The following is a 16,180-nucleotide window of genomic DNA, read 5'->3' on the forward strand; positions in this document are numbered from 1 at the left end:
CACAAAGGCGGAGGTAGCGGTCCTGCTGCTGGGTTGTTGCCCTCCTACGGCCTCCTCCACATCTCCTGATGTACTGGCCTGTCTCCTGGTAGCGCCTCCATGCTCTGGACACTACGCTGACAGACACAGCAAACCTTCTTGCCACAGCTCGCATTGATGTGCCATCCTGGATGAGCTGCACTACCTGAGCCACTTGTGTGGGTTGTAGACTCTGTCTCATGCTACCACTAGAGTGAAAGCACCGCCAGCATTCAAAAGTAACCAAAACATCAGCCAGGAAGCATAGGAACTGAGAAGTGGTCTATGGTTATTACCTGCAGAACCACTCCTTTATTGGGGATGTCTTGCTAATTGCCTATAATTTCCACCTGTTGTCTATTCCATTTGCACAACAGCATGTACAATTTATTGTCAATCAGTGTTGCTTCCTAAGTGGACATTTTGATTTCACAGAAGTGTGATTGACTTGGAGTTACATTGTGTTGTTTAAGTGTTCCCTTTAGTTTTTTTGACACACACACACACATATACCCTTACGCATCACTTTGTATACCAGGGTTGGCTGGCCTTCTCTAGTCACTCGTAGGCTCAGGCACTGGTATACTTTGATTTACAAAGCCATTTTGGGTTTACTGCCTTTTTATTTGGGCATTTTTATTGTTCAGAAATGTGGTGGGTACTTTCTTCGTTCGCTGGACTTTATCCTGCTAACTGTTCCAAATGTCTGAACTGAATTTGGTAAAAGGGCTTTTATGTACTCTGCGCCATCGTCTTGGAACGCCTTACAAAATACTTTTAAACTGGAAGAACTTGTCCCGATTGGTATTTTTAAATCACTGATGAATGATCTTGAGACTGATTCCCTGACCTGTCAATGTTTTTAATTTGCTGTTTTTGATTTTGTTATACTCTTGTGAATTCTATGGTGATTACTTGTAGTTTTTCATGTTGTTTGTCTGTATTTTTTGTAATGACTTGGTGCTGCCTATCTTGGCCAGGACGCTCTTGAAAAAGAAATTTTAAGTCTCAATGAGCCCTTCCTGGTTAAATAAAATAAAAAATATACTCACAGTGCATTTGGAAAGTATTCAGACCCCTTGAGTTTTCCACATTGTTATGTTGCAGCCTTATTCTAAAATTGATGAAATTGTTTTTTTTCTAAATCTTTGCATAATACCCCATAGTGACAAATCAAAAACATGTTTTTAGAAATGTATTAAAAACAAAACAACTTAATCAGATTTACTTAAGTATTCAGACCCTTTGCTGGGTACTTAGTTGAAGCACCTTTGGCAGCGATTACAGACTGAAGTCTTCTTGGGTATGACATCTCTTTTTGGGGAGTTTCTCCCATTCTTCACTGCAGATCCTCTCAAGCTCTGTGAGGTTGGATGGGGAGCATTGCTGCACAACTATTTTCAGGTCTCCAGAGATGTTCGATCAGGTTCATGTCCGGGCTCTGGCACTCAAGGACATTCAGAGACTTGTCTCGAAGCCACTCCTACATTGTCTTGGCTGTGTGCTTAGGGTATTTGTCCTGTTGGTAGGTGAACCTTCACCCCAGTCTGAGGTCCTGAATGCCCTGGAGCAGGTTTTCATCAAGTATCTCGCTCATCTTTCCCTCTGGGGAGTCTTGTTGGTTCCAAACTTCTTCCATTTAAGAATGATGGAGGCCACTGTGTTCTTGGGGATCTTTAATGCAGCAGTTTTGGTACCCTTCCCCAGATCTGTGCCTCGACACAATCCTGTCTCGGTGCTCTATGGACAATTCCTTCGACCTCATGGCTTGGTTTTTGCTCTGACATGCATTGTCAACTGTGGGACCTTATATAGACGTGTCTTTCCAGATCATGTCCAATCAATTGAATTTACCACAGGTGGTCTCCCAAGTTGTAGAAACATCTCAAGGGAAGATCAATGGAAAAAGGATGTACCGGAGCTCAATTGAGTCTCATAGCAAAGTGTCTGAATACTTAAAATAGGGTATTTTAGTTTTGTTTTGAATAAATTAGCATTAATGTTTGCTTTGTCATTAAGTGGTATTGTGTGTAGATTTGAGGAAAAATGTATGTAATCAATTTTAAAATACAGCAGTAACGTTAACTAAATGTGGATAAAGTCAAGGGGTCTGAATAATTTCCGAATGCACTGTATATAGTCACATACACTGGATAGGTGCAGTAAAATGTGAGTTGGCTATACAGCACAATCAGATCTGGGACCAGCCTACATACTGATCACTGACTGGGCTACTTGTTGATGTGCAGGTGGATGTGTCAGGGGAAATCTCCCTGTGGCAACATGGCGGCTCAGAGCCTGGAAGCACCAGACTATTACTTTGTCATCGAAGTCTCAAACAAGTACGGCTCAAATTTTGCATTACATCTGTGTATAGGGTGTACTTTTTGTCAATGGGTGCACACAAAAGGTCTGATTGCATATTAACAGTGCCTTGTGTTCTTCTTTAGGGGTATAGATTTGAGTACGTACTGTGACTATGCGTTGCGGTTTATACTCCATGTGCATGGATTCCCATTGGACCCCAGCAGAGGCCTTTTCTACATGCTGGTGTGTTCCCTGTGTGCGTCCCAAATGGTACCCTATTCCCTATATAGTGCACAACTTTCTCTGGTCAGAAGTAGTGCACTCAATAGGCAATAGGGTGCAATTTGGGATGTAACCCTGGATTCAAATAGAATAGAACCACAACTCTTTCTGCACTGTTGTCAAGTATTACATTTGGTTGACCTGTCTTTTTTCCTCCAGATGACTCTGGCCACCATCGTAGGAATCCTCTTCTGCTTCATTGTGTATAACTGCTGTGGTCCAGGCTTGAAGAATCTGTTAAAGGCAGCCTACCATGCCACCAAGCACAGGAGCCACGCAGTGCATGGTAAACCACCCCAAAACCTTATCTTTGAGAATGACCTGTATATTCAGTGATTAGTTGTTGACTGCAAACAGTCGTACCTCAAAGTTAGTGATACAGTGCATGCTCCTTGAGAATGGGATTAGTAATCAACCGCCTACAGCGATCAAATTGTTCTGTTTGGATGTGACTAAGAGTGAACTGTATTTCTTCTGACATTGTTCATGGTTTTCTATCTGATGCTATGTACTGAAGAGGGTGGCATCTGTGTTTCAGAATCCGATGTCTCACTGGCACCTAGTATAGGGGATGGATTTCACAGATCCAGGGATTCAAGGCAGGGCTTAAGCCTAACATCTACTAACTGAAAGAAGAAAAAAAATATCACCATAGTTCACCATTCACTTTATTAAAAAAAGAGGCAGTGTTAACATGGAATTTTAAATTGTTTCATAATAGGAAAAGGTTCTTTGTTCTGAGGTCTAATGTACTGAACAAATTCAAATGTTTTAAAATAAAAATCAAACAATACACACTCTGGTAAAAAATCTTGCCCTCAATATTATCACTTAAGTTAAAGGAAAACGCTGGTCAATCTCATACATTTCGTTTACAATTCATTGGGTCACAGAGGGGACTTGGAGTGAAGACGTGACTGCAATATACACTATGCATGGTTACAGAGTTAAGTGGGTGGGGGCCAGTTGGCATGCCTAGTTGGCATGCTGCGCGGTTGAGAAACACAGCTTCAGTGTGTAGGGGTACGGACCACCTGGAAGAAAGGGGGGGGAAGGTTAGCCAACTGTGGCGAGATGTTGGGCCAGAATAATACATTCTCATTAACTAGTCTGGGGTGAATTCCCAAAAACAAAGAATTTTTAGCATTAAGATCAGTGTTCCTCCATTTATGCATGAGTCAACATCCGCAGCGTTTACCATGAATGTGATCTCTGTGAACATTTGGTAAATTGCCTTTTAAAAAGGCTCATTGTCGGTAGGGTGGTGCAGGGCCTTCGAATGAATCCCGGACTGATCTTAGTACTAAAGATCATGTTTTTGGGAAAATCACTCCTGAATGACAGACTAGTTACTGTGTGTTTGCTCACCGTTGGTATCATTAGCTGTGGTGTTGTTATCACAGTCTGAGTACTTACTGGGGTTCTTCATCTGGTAGTGGTTCATCATGGCCAGAGCCTCCATGGCGTCGTTTATAGATTCCCACTCCAGCAGCCCGGATGAGCTCCGCTCACCTGTCGCGCCACCCGAGGCGAGAGACACACATTCCAATTTATTGACACTGCAACATCAAACCAATGGGAACTCACTCCAATTTAAAAGACCAGATGCAACATAATTCATGCAAATAAAGTTCATATTACTCACTCTTTCCAGTGAAGAGTTTGATGTTAGATGGGTTCTTCACACCAAGTTCCTCACAGACCTGAAAGGATAGATAAAGGGTTTGTTCATGAGAAATGCATTTTCCACCCACACACAAACTAAGTAAGCCAAACTTGTCAAGTTCAACCCTCTCAAGAGAACCAACAGCCCAATTCTAAGCTTCCAGCCCCCAATCCTCTCCAGTTGTCTTACCCCGTTGAAGATCTCCACGGAGATGTCGGGCTGCCCGTTGAAGAAGTGCAGGACGTTGCTCGGGTGCTGAATGCGGTTCTTGGCCGCCTGCTCCGGGGAGGTGAAGCGGTTGTTGCGGGAGCCATGGAAGTCCTTGAAGCTGCTGGAGCCATCCTCCAGCTCATAGGACTGACCAGGCATGATGGCCTGCTGCTTGGACACACTGTGGACAGAGGATGGACAACATGTTGCATCAATGTGTTTCTAGTCAGTTTCTATGGACATCAATGTGTATGCAGAGTTTGAAAGCAGAACTGACCAGACGTTGAGCTTCTGTTCAAACAGGAAGTTGTTGTTGAGGTGGCTGATGGCGCGGTCCACAGCGTAGCAGTCGCCCATCTCCACCATGGCTGCCCCCGGCTTACTCTTCATGAACTTCACCTGAGGACGGAGGGGACAGGGCTCAGAAAACCTATCCTACTATCCAGTGGTGTAAAAATACTTAAGTAGTACTTTTAAAGTTGTTTTTGGGGGTATTTGTACCTTACTATTTATATTTGACAACTTTTACTCCACTACATTCCTAAAGAAAATGTGATTTTCTCCAATACATTTACCCGGACACCCAAAATTACATTTTTAATGCTCAGGCAGGGCAGCAATATGGTCCAATTCACGCACCTATCAATATTATGCGTTGTCATCCCTACTTCCTCTGATCTGGCAGACTCACTAAACACAAATACAGCATTTGTAATTGAGTGTGACTGTCTGTCCGTAAGTGAAAGTCACCAAGTAGAATACTACTAAAGTCATTTTCTATTAAGGTATTTCACTTTTACTCAAGTACGACAATTGAGTACTTTTTCCACCACTGCTACTACCCACCTCCAACATGACCATAGAACCTTGTTTTCACCAGTCTATACCCCCAGCAAGAACATAACCCTGAAGAGTCTATAACCTCCGCCTCAGTAATGCGCCATTCCCATCTGAACTCACCCGCTCCACATTGCCGTAGAGACAGAAGACGTTGAAGACCCTGTCGGCGTTGATCTTTGCGGGCTCCAGGCCGTACACCATGACAACGGGGGAGTCAGCGTGGGCGCTGTAGTCACCAGGGGGAGGAGGGCCATGTCCATACCCAGGTCCCCCGTAACTGCCGCCACGTCCGCGGCCACGCCCTCCCATCAGAGGCCCCATGCGGCGACCACCCTCGTAGTGTGGAGGAGGTCCGTAGCCACTTTCATCATGGTAGCCGTGATAACCACCGGTTGGGCTGCCTTGTGAAAGAAAAAGATATACAGAGGTGATTGGGCAAACCGACTCAAACCGTTACGGGAGTCATTCTAGACATCCCAACAGAGTTGACCTGTGACGCTCATAGTACAATGAACGTCTCTGCCTACCATACTCTGGAGGATGGTCTCCTAGTAGAGCTGGCTGTCTCACACGCTTGTTGGGGTTGGCATTGGGATCTGAGGGCAAGAAACAGCAATAAAGTGAGCCCCTGACTCGACAGTCTATCAGTGTGTCAAAAGGGGCACATCTACAAACTATGGGTCAGTGCTGTGATTAACATGCACAAGAAGCTGGGTAGAGATATTGAGCGTGTTAAGAAAATCATATGTATTTGTTACCATAACTACAAAATGTAACATACTGGAGATTTGTAGGAGGATTTAACATTAGCACAGCAAATGGAATGGATACTCTTAACCACTCCCATTCGAACTCACACACCTTGTGAATTGTTCCAATTGCCTTCAGCATCAGCATCTGTACAGGTACATACACATAGTCAAAACCAAAACAAATTATGTACAAACTCTAAACAAATATTCTTCTACCTAAAGAAAGGCTCAATACATTTATTAGAAAAATATTATATTGTGAAGGATGTTCTAAGAAAGCAGACTAGAGCACAACCATGGCAAAAACTAATTGAAACACTAACGGGCTACATGAATTAAGATATTTTTAAGTCCGAATTATTATACTCTTTATTGAGCTATTAAATGTAGACATCAAAACAACTGATTTATTCTAGCATGAGTTGGGTTTCCTAGTCTGACAACAAATGCATGGTACCCCACCCATGGGCCACAAAGTCTGAAATACAGTTGACAGAAAAACAAAAACCAGGCCTGGAATTTCATATTGCCATTGCCTAGAATGCTGGACCTATTTTGTGTGAATGAATATACTGAGTTTACAAAATATTAGGAACACTTTCCTAATATTGAGTTGAACAGCCTCAGTTTGTCGGTATGTACTCTACAAGGTGTCAAGCATTCCACAGGGATGCTGGACCATGTTGACTACCACAGTTGTGTCAAGTTGGATGGATGTCCTTTAGGTGGTGGACCATTCCTAGTACACACAGGAAATTGAGCGTGAAAAACCCTGCAGCATTGCAGTTCTTGACACATACAAACTGGTGCGCCTGGCACCTGCAATTTTTAAATAAAATGTTTACCTTTATTTAACTAGGCAAGTCGGTTAAGAACAAATTCATATTTACAATGACGGCATATCCTGGCCAAACCCGGATGATGCTGGGCCAATTGTGCTCTGCCCTATAGGACTCCCAATCATGGCCGAATGTGATTCAGCCTGCATTCGAACCAGGTACTATAGTGTCGCCTCTTGCACTGAGATGCAGTGCCTTAGACCACTGCGCAACTCAGGAGCCCAACATACCCCAATATTTTGTTTTGCCCATTCACCCTCTGAATGGCACATACACAATCCATGTCTCAAGGCAAAGAAATCCCTCTTTAACCAGTCTCCTCCCCTTCGTCTACACTGATTACAGTGGATTTAATAGGTGACATCAATAAGGGATGTCACCTGGATAATATCATGGACTACCCAACAACAAAGAAATGTCCTAAAATGTCCAGCTTACTGTGATTTTACAAACTACATCAGCTTATACATCTAACCGTGGTCTGCCTCAATGTGGAAAACTAGATATTTCCATGTTGCTGTGAGACTACACATTTCTATCTTAAAGAGCACTAGCAGAAATCTGAGGAGATTCCAGACCTGGAATTTGATGCATGAGTTTGATAAAAGTCAACGATTCACATATGGGGTTGACAAAGTCAATCACAACAAACCATTTACATTACAATCATTATCTATTACCAGGTCAGTCATGTCCCTTTACATGTACTTACAGCACCAAACATGGAGAACACAGGATGCAGAGGGCAGGAAGGGGGGCACTCTTCAGCAAGGATCCTACCCGCCAAACCTGTGACTCCAGCTTCAACTCAGTTTCCACCTTTCCACACCACCAGAGAAAGAGCATCCACCAATCTTCCATGCTTGGCTTCAAGTTGTTGTCGCTTTGTTTTTATGGGTTGCCATTTGAGGCCAATTTCCAGCTTACCGTGCTTTGAACGCAAAGCCGGAGGACATTTGCACCGTTTGATTGAGGCGTGTCTTGTCGTCAGACACACAGAGCCAAACCTGCATCACACGGGAGGCGTTAGAGGTATCACTTACGGGCCAGTTCAGAAAGAAAAAAAACAACGTAGTAGAATCAACAAGAACAGCACGGAAAAGAGGGGAAATGGGAGGGGAAGGTAAAGGGGAAAAAACAGCACCTGAGTCCATCAATGCAGAGAGAGCTTTGGGAAAATGCTGAAGTTTCTATCAGTCTGCCTCTATGCTTGTATGCTTGGCGGGTGTTTGATGCTTGTGTCTTCGTGGTCCCCTTTTGAGTTTGTGGGGTGCGTCTTCTCATGTAAGTGGGCACACATGTGCTGCTTGTTTGTTTGTACAATAGAGGTGGTCCCCCCATGGCGAAGTGAAAGGCATCTAGTGCTTGGCAGTAAAATCATCTGGAATGGCATTGTCTGCGTGGTGTGTTGTCATGGCGATTCAGCTTGGTGTGTCGTTGCCGTGAATATTCAGCTCGGTGGTGTGTTGTGTTGTTCAGCACAAGATGGGAGAGTGATAGCAAAAGGAAGCCCACACACCCAAGTCAAGAGATGGGATGGCATAGTGGTAGTTTGAGAAAAGAGTAGTCTCTCTCTGCCTCTGTATATTGTCTCAGTATGTAGTGTCATCTGTTCCCTTCTTAGGCTGTTTAGAGTGTGTTTAGAAAACTCCTCTGTTGCTCACTGAAGTGGTTGTGTCTGACAGTCAGATCCCGAGGGCTGGGAGGAGTGGCCTTATCGGCCACACACCAGACTCCCGCCCCCATCACACAATGTGTTTTGTCAAAACGTGAGATCTTCAGCATTCTGGAGATGAGATATGCTGTACTTGTAAGAGGATGGATGGCTATAAATCTATTAGATCAGTCTGTGGTGGTGGTTAATGCTGGGTGTCTGCTCACAATTGACTCTTGGGAGTGTCTCAGGCCCTTACCATGATCAAAACAGGACGGCTACTTTCCTCAAACCAACAGTGGGATAAAGAGTAAAATGTTTTTTCCTTGCAGAAGTGGAGAGTGGTGGTGAAAATTGGGAGTAGGAAGTATTGAGAGTTGAGGTTGTGTGAATTCCAGTGTCTGTTGCCCCCATTGTGTCCGATGTTTACTGAGGAGCTGGTTGGTTTGGAGTACCAGTGGGTGGGGGCTGTAGTGGAGTCTGTATGAGTGTGCACAGTGAGGACACAATGAGGAGCACCTCTTTCTCACGGGGCAGCCAGCCGCACCTTAACACCTGCACATTAACAGGGACCATCTAAACACATGGGACAGGCGTTTTTTCACCTGTTACCTCAGTGTCAAGTGTCTGAAATGAAGATGTGGCCATGGTGGCTCATATGAGAATCTGAACTACCAAAAAAAAAACTCACCAGGGTGATTAAATGGACTACCACTCCAACTAAAATGGTGTTCCCTTTTGCATAAAAGGGATCAGGGCATATGGCTAAAAGCAAGGAAAAATCACATACTGCTGTTGCACCGTGTCCCATTAGATGCCAAATATTCTGCACTTTAAGAGGTTGAACTAAAAGAGCAATGTATCTACCAAGGATCATACATCACTGGAATTCTATGATTTTATTTTCCACTCATGGCAGCACAGCATCTCCAAATGGAGACAGAATGCCACAAGAAACCCTACTTGGATACAAAACATCCATCCACAAATGGAGTAAACGACTGACAGGTCGTAAATTGGACTTCTTGAAAGTTCCAGAAATACCATTGAACAAATGTCTCTGCAATGTTCCTAATGAAATAAAGTTAAGGGATAATCCACCCCAAACCACAAAGTCTTATGATTAACAGTGTTAACACTAATATATCCAGGACCTATATACTAGGCGGTGACAGAGGAAAGCCCTAGAAATGGTTAAAGACCCAAGTCATAGACTGTTCTCTCATCTACCGCACGGTAAGCGGTAACAGCAACAGCGCAAAGTCTAAGACCAAAAGGCTCCTTAACAGCTTCTACCCCCAAGCCATAAGACTGCTGAACAATTAATCAAATGGCCACCGGATTATTTACATTGACACCCCCCCATTTATTTATTTTTACACTGCATAGTCACCACACCCCTACCTACATGTACAAATTACCTCAACTAACCTGTACCCCCTGTATATAGCCTCTATTGTTAATTTGTGTTACTTTATATAAACATTTACTTAAATATTGTCTTAACAACTAAATGTAACTCTTTCTTGAACTGCACTGTTGGTTAAGGGCTTGTAAGTAAGCATTTCACGTAAGGTTCTACTACACATGTATTCGGCGCAGGTGACAGTTTGATTTGATGTGAAAAAATCTTTGAAGAAATGTTTCATTTTGTCATAAGGTTGTTAGCAATGTGAAAATCATTGTGGAAATCTGACTACAAAACTCTCTGGGCTGACTGGCTTGCTAACTAGCAAATGTAGCTACACACCATAACAAAGTCATGTTCATGTGAAGTAGCTAGCTAGCTGTAACATTGCCAAAACTACTATCAATTAAGGAGTCTCTCACTGGGTTCAACTTGCAGTTCCTCTCTGCCCAGAGCAAGTGCAGAGTATGATGCTATGTTTCCCAGACACAGGGTGCATTGCAAGGGGAAACTGAGCTGAATAACTTGTACTCAATCTAAACAGTGTACCATCTCAAATAAATATATACTTTGTCATGAGACGATATAAACAGATAGATGTATGCCCATACTCTTCCTGGACCCCAGGAAGAGTAGCTGCTGCTTCGGCAGCAGCTAATGGGGATCCATAATAAATACAAATACCACCGACTGGCTGATTTGATGATCTGAAGTGCAGGTAATGTTTTTTTTTAAATGAAATGTGATTGTGTGTTCTCCAGTGACGAGAACCATTTAGCTATGACACGTTCCTTCATGATTTTAAAGACGGAGCATTTTAATTTTACCCCGGTAGAACATAGGCTTTCACCAAATTGACAGGAGTTTAATTTCTGGGGTGGATTATACATTTCACTTAACCCCCCCATCCCTCCCAATGTCAGGGAAACCTGGTCCATGACAACTACAGGGTCAGCGGTTATCTAACTCCCCCTGGCTAGAATAGAAACCTACAGACACTTAAGCCCCAAGGAACAGATTTGAATGCCAAAACCTGACCTTAACTGTGATTGACTAATCAAAAGGAAGAAATAACCAGAACTGTATTTTGCAAACAAAATCTCCAATATGTTTAAGATTAACGGATGCATGGGCATTCCAAGTGAGACGCCTAGGGTGCAACACAGTGCTTGGGTGTTGACAGGAGCTTGATGTGTGGAAGTGAGATTGTGAGGTGTGACATGCACTGCAGGGAATGTGAACCTGTGTGATGAGACCCCAGGTTCTTCACTGTGGCATAACAGGGAATTCATCAGTTTACCCATGAATGCATGCAGTGGTCTGCAATGCAGACGATTCAACATGCAGGAGCATGTGCTGCAAAATGGCTGCCCCTCAAGGTCACTCCTCGTGCCCTTACTGCACGTCTGTGGTGTTGAGAGAGCATGAGGACACAGGGTGATGCATCACAGATGTAGTGTCTCTGAACAGCTTCCGCTGCTCGCTGTGGTTGTGGCCAAAGTTACCGTGGAGCAGGGCGTTCAAAGGCACTACAGCCGGAGGCCTGGGACTCTACCCATCCCACAGTGTCATTAGAGCAAAAGGAGGAGAGGAAGGGTAGGGGGACGGCTTGAGGGGCCGTGTGTGTTTTACCTTGGCCACTCAGGTTGGGGTTTGTATAGTCCCAGGTGTCCTGGTCGTTCTTGAACACATTGAGGCGGGTTGGCTGTGAAGACAGACATTCAAACATTTCATTAATTTGCCCATCGCGGTGTTCCTTCAGTGAAATGAGCTCGGTGTTTGGATGGACAAATGGAGATAAGCATGTAACCACTCACCTTGGCGTACTCAATCTTCAGTGTGCAGCAGCCAGAGTAGATGTCTGCCCCATTTAGAGAGGCTTTCGCCCTCTGGGCACTTTGCACAGAGTCAAATGTATGGGAAGTGAAGGAAACTATGGATAATAAAAGCATTTGCCTACTTTACACATCACATGTTCACCTTGTCATTCAAAGCTCTGCTCACGAAAACAACGAGCACTTGTTACACAATTACACCTATATCAATAACAAATAAACAAATATTTACTAGCTGCCACCTGCAGACAACTTTTCAGGGGTGCTGACAGAAGCTTCAAGTGTGGAGTGAATTTAGATTGTGTGGCATGGACTGCAGGGAATGTGAACCTGTGTGGTGATGAGATCCCAGGTCCGATACACATTTTTGAACAATGAGATTTTGAGCAAAGGATATTCCACCATGGCCTGAACTCCATTCTTCCTGAAGATGACGATCCTTTGCACAGGCCCACAGTTGTTACAGACGGTATACAGCACATCCTGCAGAACAGAGAACCAAAATAGTTTGATTGAAGGCCCAGTACAGTCAAACTTGATTTTCCTGTGTTTTATATACAGTACCAGTCAAAAGTTGACACACCGACTCATTCAAGGATTTTTCTTTTTACCATTTTCTACATTGTAGAACAATAGTGAGGACATCAAAACTATTAAATAACATATGGAATCATGAAGTAAGCAAAAGTGTTAAACAAATCAAAATATATTTGAGATTCTTCAAATTAGCCACCAGTTGCCTTGATGACAGCTTTGTATACTCTTGGCATTCTCTAAACCAGCTTCATGAGGTAGTCACCTGCAATGCATTTCAATTAACAGGTGTGCCTTGTTAATTTGTGGAATTTCTTTCCTTAATGCATTTGAGCCAATCAGTTGTGTTTTGACAAGGTAGGTGTGGTATACAGAAGGTATATTTAGTAAAAGACCAAGTCCATATTATGGCAAGAACAGCGCAAATAAGCAAAGACAAACGACAGTCCATCATTACTGTAAGACATGGTCAGTCAATGCGGAAAATTTTAAGAGTCACAAAAACCATCAAGCACTTTGATGTAAGTGGCTCGCATGAGGACCGCCACAGAAAAGGAAGACCCAGAGTTACCTCTGCTGCAGAGGATAAGTTCATTAGAGTTAACTGTACCTCAGATTGTAGCCCAAATAAACCCAATTAACAGAGACATCAACTTTTTCTTAAACTTTATTTAACTAGGCAAATCAGTTAAGAACAAATTCTTATTTTCAATGACGGCCTCAGAACAGTGGGTGTTGCCTTGTTCAGTGGCAGAACAACATATTTTTACCTTGTCAGCTCGGGGATTTGATCTTTCACTTTTCAGTTACAAGTCCGACGCTCTAACCACTAGGCTACCCCCCACACCAGAGGAGACTGTGTGAATCAGGACTTCATGGTAGAATTGCTGCAAAGAAAGCACTACTAAAACGACACCAAAATACAAAGACTTGCTTGGGCCAAGAAACACGAGCAATGGACATTCGACCAGTGGAAAACTGTCCTTTCATCTGATGAGTCCAAATTTGAGCTTCTTGGTTCCAACCGCTGTGTCTTTGTGAGACCGAGAGTAGGTGAACGGATTATCGCTGCATGTGTGGTTCCCAACGTGAAGCATGGAGGTGGTGTGAGGTGCTTTGCTGGTGACATGGTCTGTGGTTTATTTAGAATTGAAGGCACACTGAACCAGCATGGGTACCACAGCATTCTACATTGATACACCATCCCATCTGGTTTGCATTTACTGTGATTATCATTTGTTTTTCAATAGGACAATGACCCAACACACCTCCAGGTTGTGTAAGGGCTATTTGACCAAGAAGGAGAGTGACGGATTGATATACCGGATCTCAACCCAATTAAGATGGTTTGGGATGAGTTGGACAGCAGAGGGATGTAAAAGCAGCCAAAAAGTGCTCAGCATATGTGGGAACTCCTTCAAGACTGTTGGAAAAGCATTCCAGGTGAAGCTGGTTGAGAGAATGCCAAGCGTGTGCAATGCTGTCAAAGGCAAGCTACTTTGAAGAATCTAAAATCTATTTTGCTTTGTTTAACACTTTTTTGGTTACTACATGATTCCATATGTGTTATTTGATAGTTTTGATGTCTTCACTATTATTCTACAATGTATTTCCACACTGAGGTTGGAATAATACTGGGAAATTGTGAAAATGATAATATAATGCCATTTTATTGTAAGAGCTGTTTGAAAAGACTGGCAAAAATGTCAGCCTGTTTTATTGGGATGGAGTTGGGGACTGCCTGCCTGGTGGTAAATTAGTTAATAGACTAATGAGAAAGACTCTGCCAATAACATCTAGTTTTCAACCACCCCACTTAGACCACTCTGACAGTCCTTGCGAAATTCTTGCTTGAGAAATTGCTCTTTGCTGTAAGGTACTTCATTCTTATCAAATCATTTCTGGGTATTGAGACAAAAAAAATGGCTGAATTGGACCTTTAACAGTGTGTAAAACAATGTGTTGCAGTGAGCCAAACAATGGTGCCTTGTCATAGCAATGAAACAGCTGCCTTGTATAACGGTGGGTGTGTTACCGAGGTTATGGGGTAGATAGGGTTCATGATGGTGAGCAGAAGCACGTTATTGACGCTGCGTGAGTCGTCTGGGTCTCCGGGCCGGGAGATCTTCTGGCTGGTGGAATAGTTGATGAAGGAGGGGTGCCCAGCAATGTAGACCTGGTTCTCAGCTGCGTAAGTCACAGCGTTGCAGGATCCATTCAAGTCCTCATACTCCACCAGGGCCTGGCGCTTCTTGGGCATCATGACAACATAACTGAAGAGAATGCAAGATTGAATAATTTGGTTTCTATGCACTGCAATTAGGATAATGGGCTACAGGAAGAAAATACATCAATGACGCAAAATCTCTAATCTATCCAGTCCAAGAAAAGGCTTGTTCAAGTGTGTTGGACAGTCACCTGATGGTCCCGAACTCCTGCAGGGCTTCCACTAGATCTGCTTCCATGATGCCATCAACAAGGCCCCTGATGTGGACCACCGGGGAAGGGAGCGTTTTATGGGGGTCATCATAGCCCTCCTTACAAACATGACAAAAAATGTAGATTTAAAAAAATATAAACTACAGATGACAATACCACGATAATATACACATCCCCAGGGTGTGATACCAATCAAAACCAACCCGCCATTAATGACAGGCACCACCCCAGGGTACCAAAAAATCCTAAACAATGATGGGGTTAATATGAACAACACAAACTGAATTTATAGAGTAGTGGGGGGCTTTGCATAAAGCCTGGTCTTCTTGAAAAGACAAGCCCGTGCATAAGTGAGTGGAATGGCTGCCTGCCAGAAGATGGTTAGCTGGCTAACGCTTGTCGTACATTCCACGTAGGCCCAAAATAGCTTACGTTACCCCATACAAACAAGTGATATCATCAAAAGGTTCTGCCCAAATGCATTGCGGTGTTTGAAAATACTAGGAAACAAGTGTACTAAATTAATGAAAATGGTCACCAAGTATCTTCGCTTGGTTTTATTGATGGTGAGCCTGATGACAAACCTGAACTTAAATCTTCATCACACAACGCTAACGTTAGCTTACTAGAAACATAGCTTCATTAACCGCACATTAGACACAAAAAAAACTAGTTAACCATGTTAACGTTTAATATAGTTTATGATTTTATATACAAGCTTGGTTGAACAAGCAAAAACGCCGGTTGTGAGGCTAGTTCTGCTAGCTAATTACAGAAACGTTACCATAGCTAACTAGTTCCGCCTAGTTTAGGCTCGCTCATGTTCAGCACTCGTATTTTGCACACTTGAAGTTATAAAACGCTGGCTATTTTTGTTTTACTGATGCATGAACCTTTCCTTCCCAACGAAGTCGCGAGTCAATGCTTTACCGTCGTCATCCCGTCTTCGGTTTTCTGTCTTTTCGTTGCTCTGCCACCCTCGTTGTAGTAGCGACCTGCTGCGGCGGCCATGTTGTCCCAGACAAAACCCTCAAATGGAAAATCGTAAAGCCGAGTGAAAAACTACAACGTAACACAAGGGAGCTCGAGCACACTTACAGTGGTGAGAGTGATCCTTCAATCTTTCACAACAGACCAATCGTGCGAGTGTGATACATTTCCCTCCCCTAGTGTTTGGACGGTAGAAACATTGATAGAAAAAAGGTGAACACTGGGATGTTGCATGTCTAGTCTCTTGAATATTTTTGTTATTCAATGTAGATAGCCAATGTTATATCACATCATATAATTAATACGTTGTGTTTACCAATGTCTATGGAACGTTAGCTGGGGATACAAGCACTACCATTACCAAATCGTTTCTCACAAAAAAAAAAAAAATCACATTTAGGATTGC

The 16,180-nt window shown here is 43.2% G+C and overlaps 2 protein-coding genes across 13 annotated transcripts in view; one reads left to right on the forward strand and one right to left on the reverse strand.

The window, feature by feature from the left end:
* LOC112228421 (cation channel sperm-associated protein subunit gamma) overlaps nt 1-3,390 on the forward strand; it is a 29,259-nt gene extending 25,869 nt beyond the window's left edge. For 4 of the 7 annotated variants that reach the window (XM_042309081.1, XM_024393728.2, XM_042309082.1 and 1 more), the window contains 4 exons: nt 2,268-2,360; nt 2,469-2,568; nt 2,767-2,893; nt 3,146-3,390. In XM_042309081.1, the coding sequence (XP_042165015.1) occupies nt 2,268-2,360; nt 2,469-2,568; nt 2,767-2,893; nt 3,146-3,237 (412 nt within the window). In that variant the 3' untranslated portion in view covers nt 3,238-3,390. Of the gene's footprint in view, nt 1-2,267; nt 2,361-2,468; nt 2,569-2,766; nt 2,894-3,145 lie in introns of those variants that run through there. The other 3 variants (XR_006080349.1, XR_006080347.1, XR_006080348.1) reach the window with 3 other exon arrangements.
* On the reverse strand, nt 3,258-15,866 carry hnrnpl (heterogeneous nuclear ribonucleoprotein L). 6 transcript variants are annotated; one of them, XM_024393734.2, is made up of 14 exons: nt 15,715-15,866; nt 14,764-14,882; nt 14,381-14,618; nt 12,209-12,294; nt 11,794-11,890; nt 11,609-11,681; nt 6,185-6,220; nt 5,851-5,919; nt 5,444-5,724; nt 4,761-4,882; nt 4,463-4,664; nt 4,253-4,310; nt 4,024-4,119; nt 3,258-3,641 (listed from the first exon to the last, which is right to left on the reverse strand). In XM_024393734.2, exons 1-14 carry the CDS (start codon nt 15,793-15,795, stop codon nt 3,583-3,585), a joined length of 1,617 nt encoding a protein of 538 aa, XP_024249502.1. In that variant the 5' UTR covers nt 15,796-15,866; the 3' UTR covers nt 3,258-3,582. The 6 variants fall into 6 exon arrangements, with proteins under 6 accessions (XP_024249502.1, XP_024249499.1, XP_024249501.1 ...); XM_024393731.2 differs by having other exon boundaries at nt 3,976-4,119; XM_024393733.2 differs by having other exon boundaries at nt 4,024-4,131.
* Between the last annotated feature and the right edge of the window lie 314 nt (nt 15,867-16,180).

The sequence above is a fragment of the Oncorhynchus tshawytscha genome, linkage group LG30, assembly GCF_018296145.1.
Source record: "Oncorhynchus tshawytscha isolate Ot180627B linkage group LG30, Otsh_v2.0, whole genome shotgun sequence".
Classification (NCBI taxonomy): Eukaryota; Metazoa; Chordata; class Actinopteri; order Salmoniformes; family Salmonidae; genus Oncorhynchus; species Oncorhynchus tshawytscha.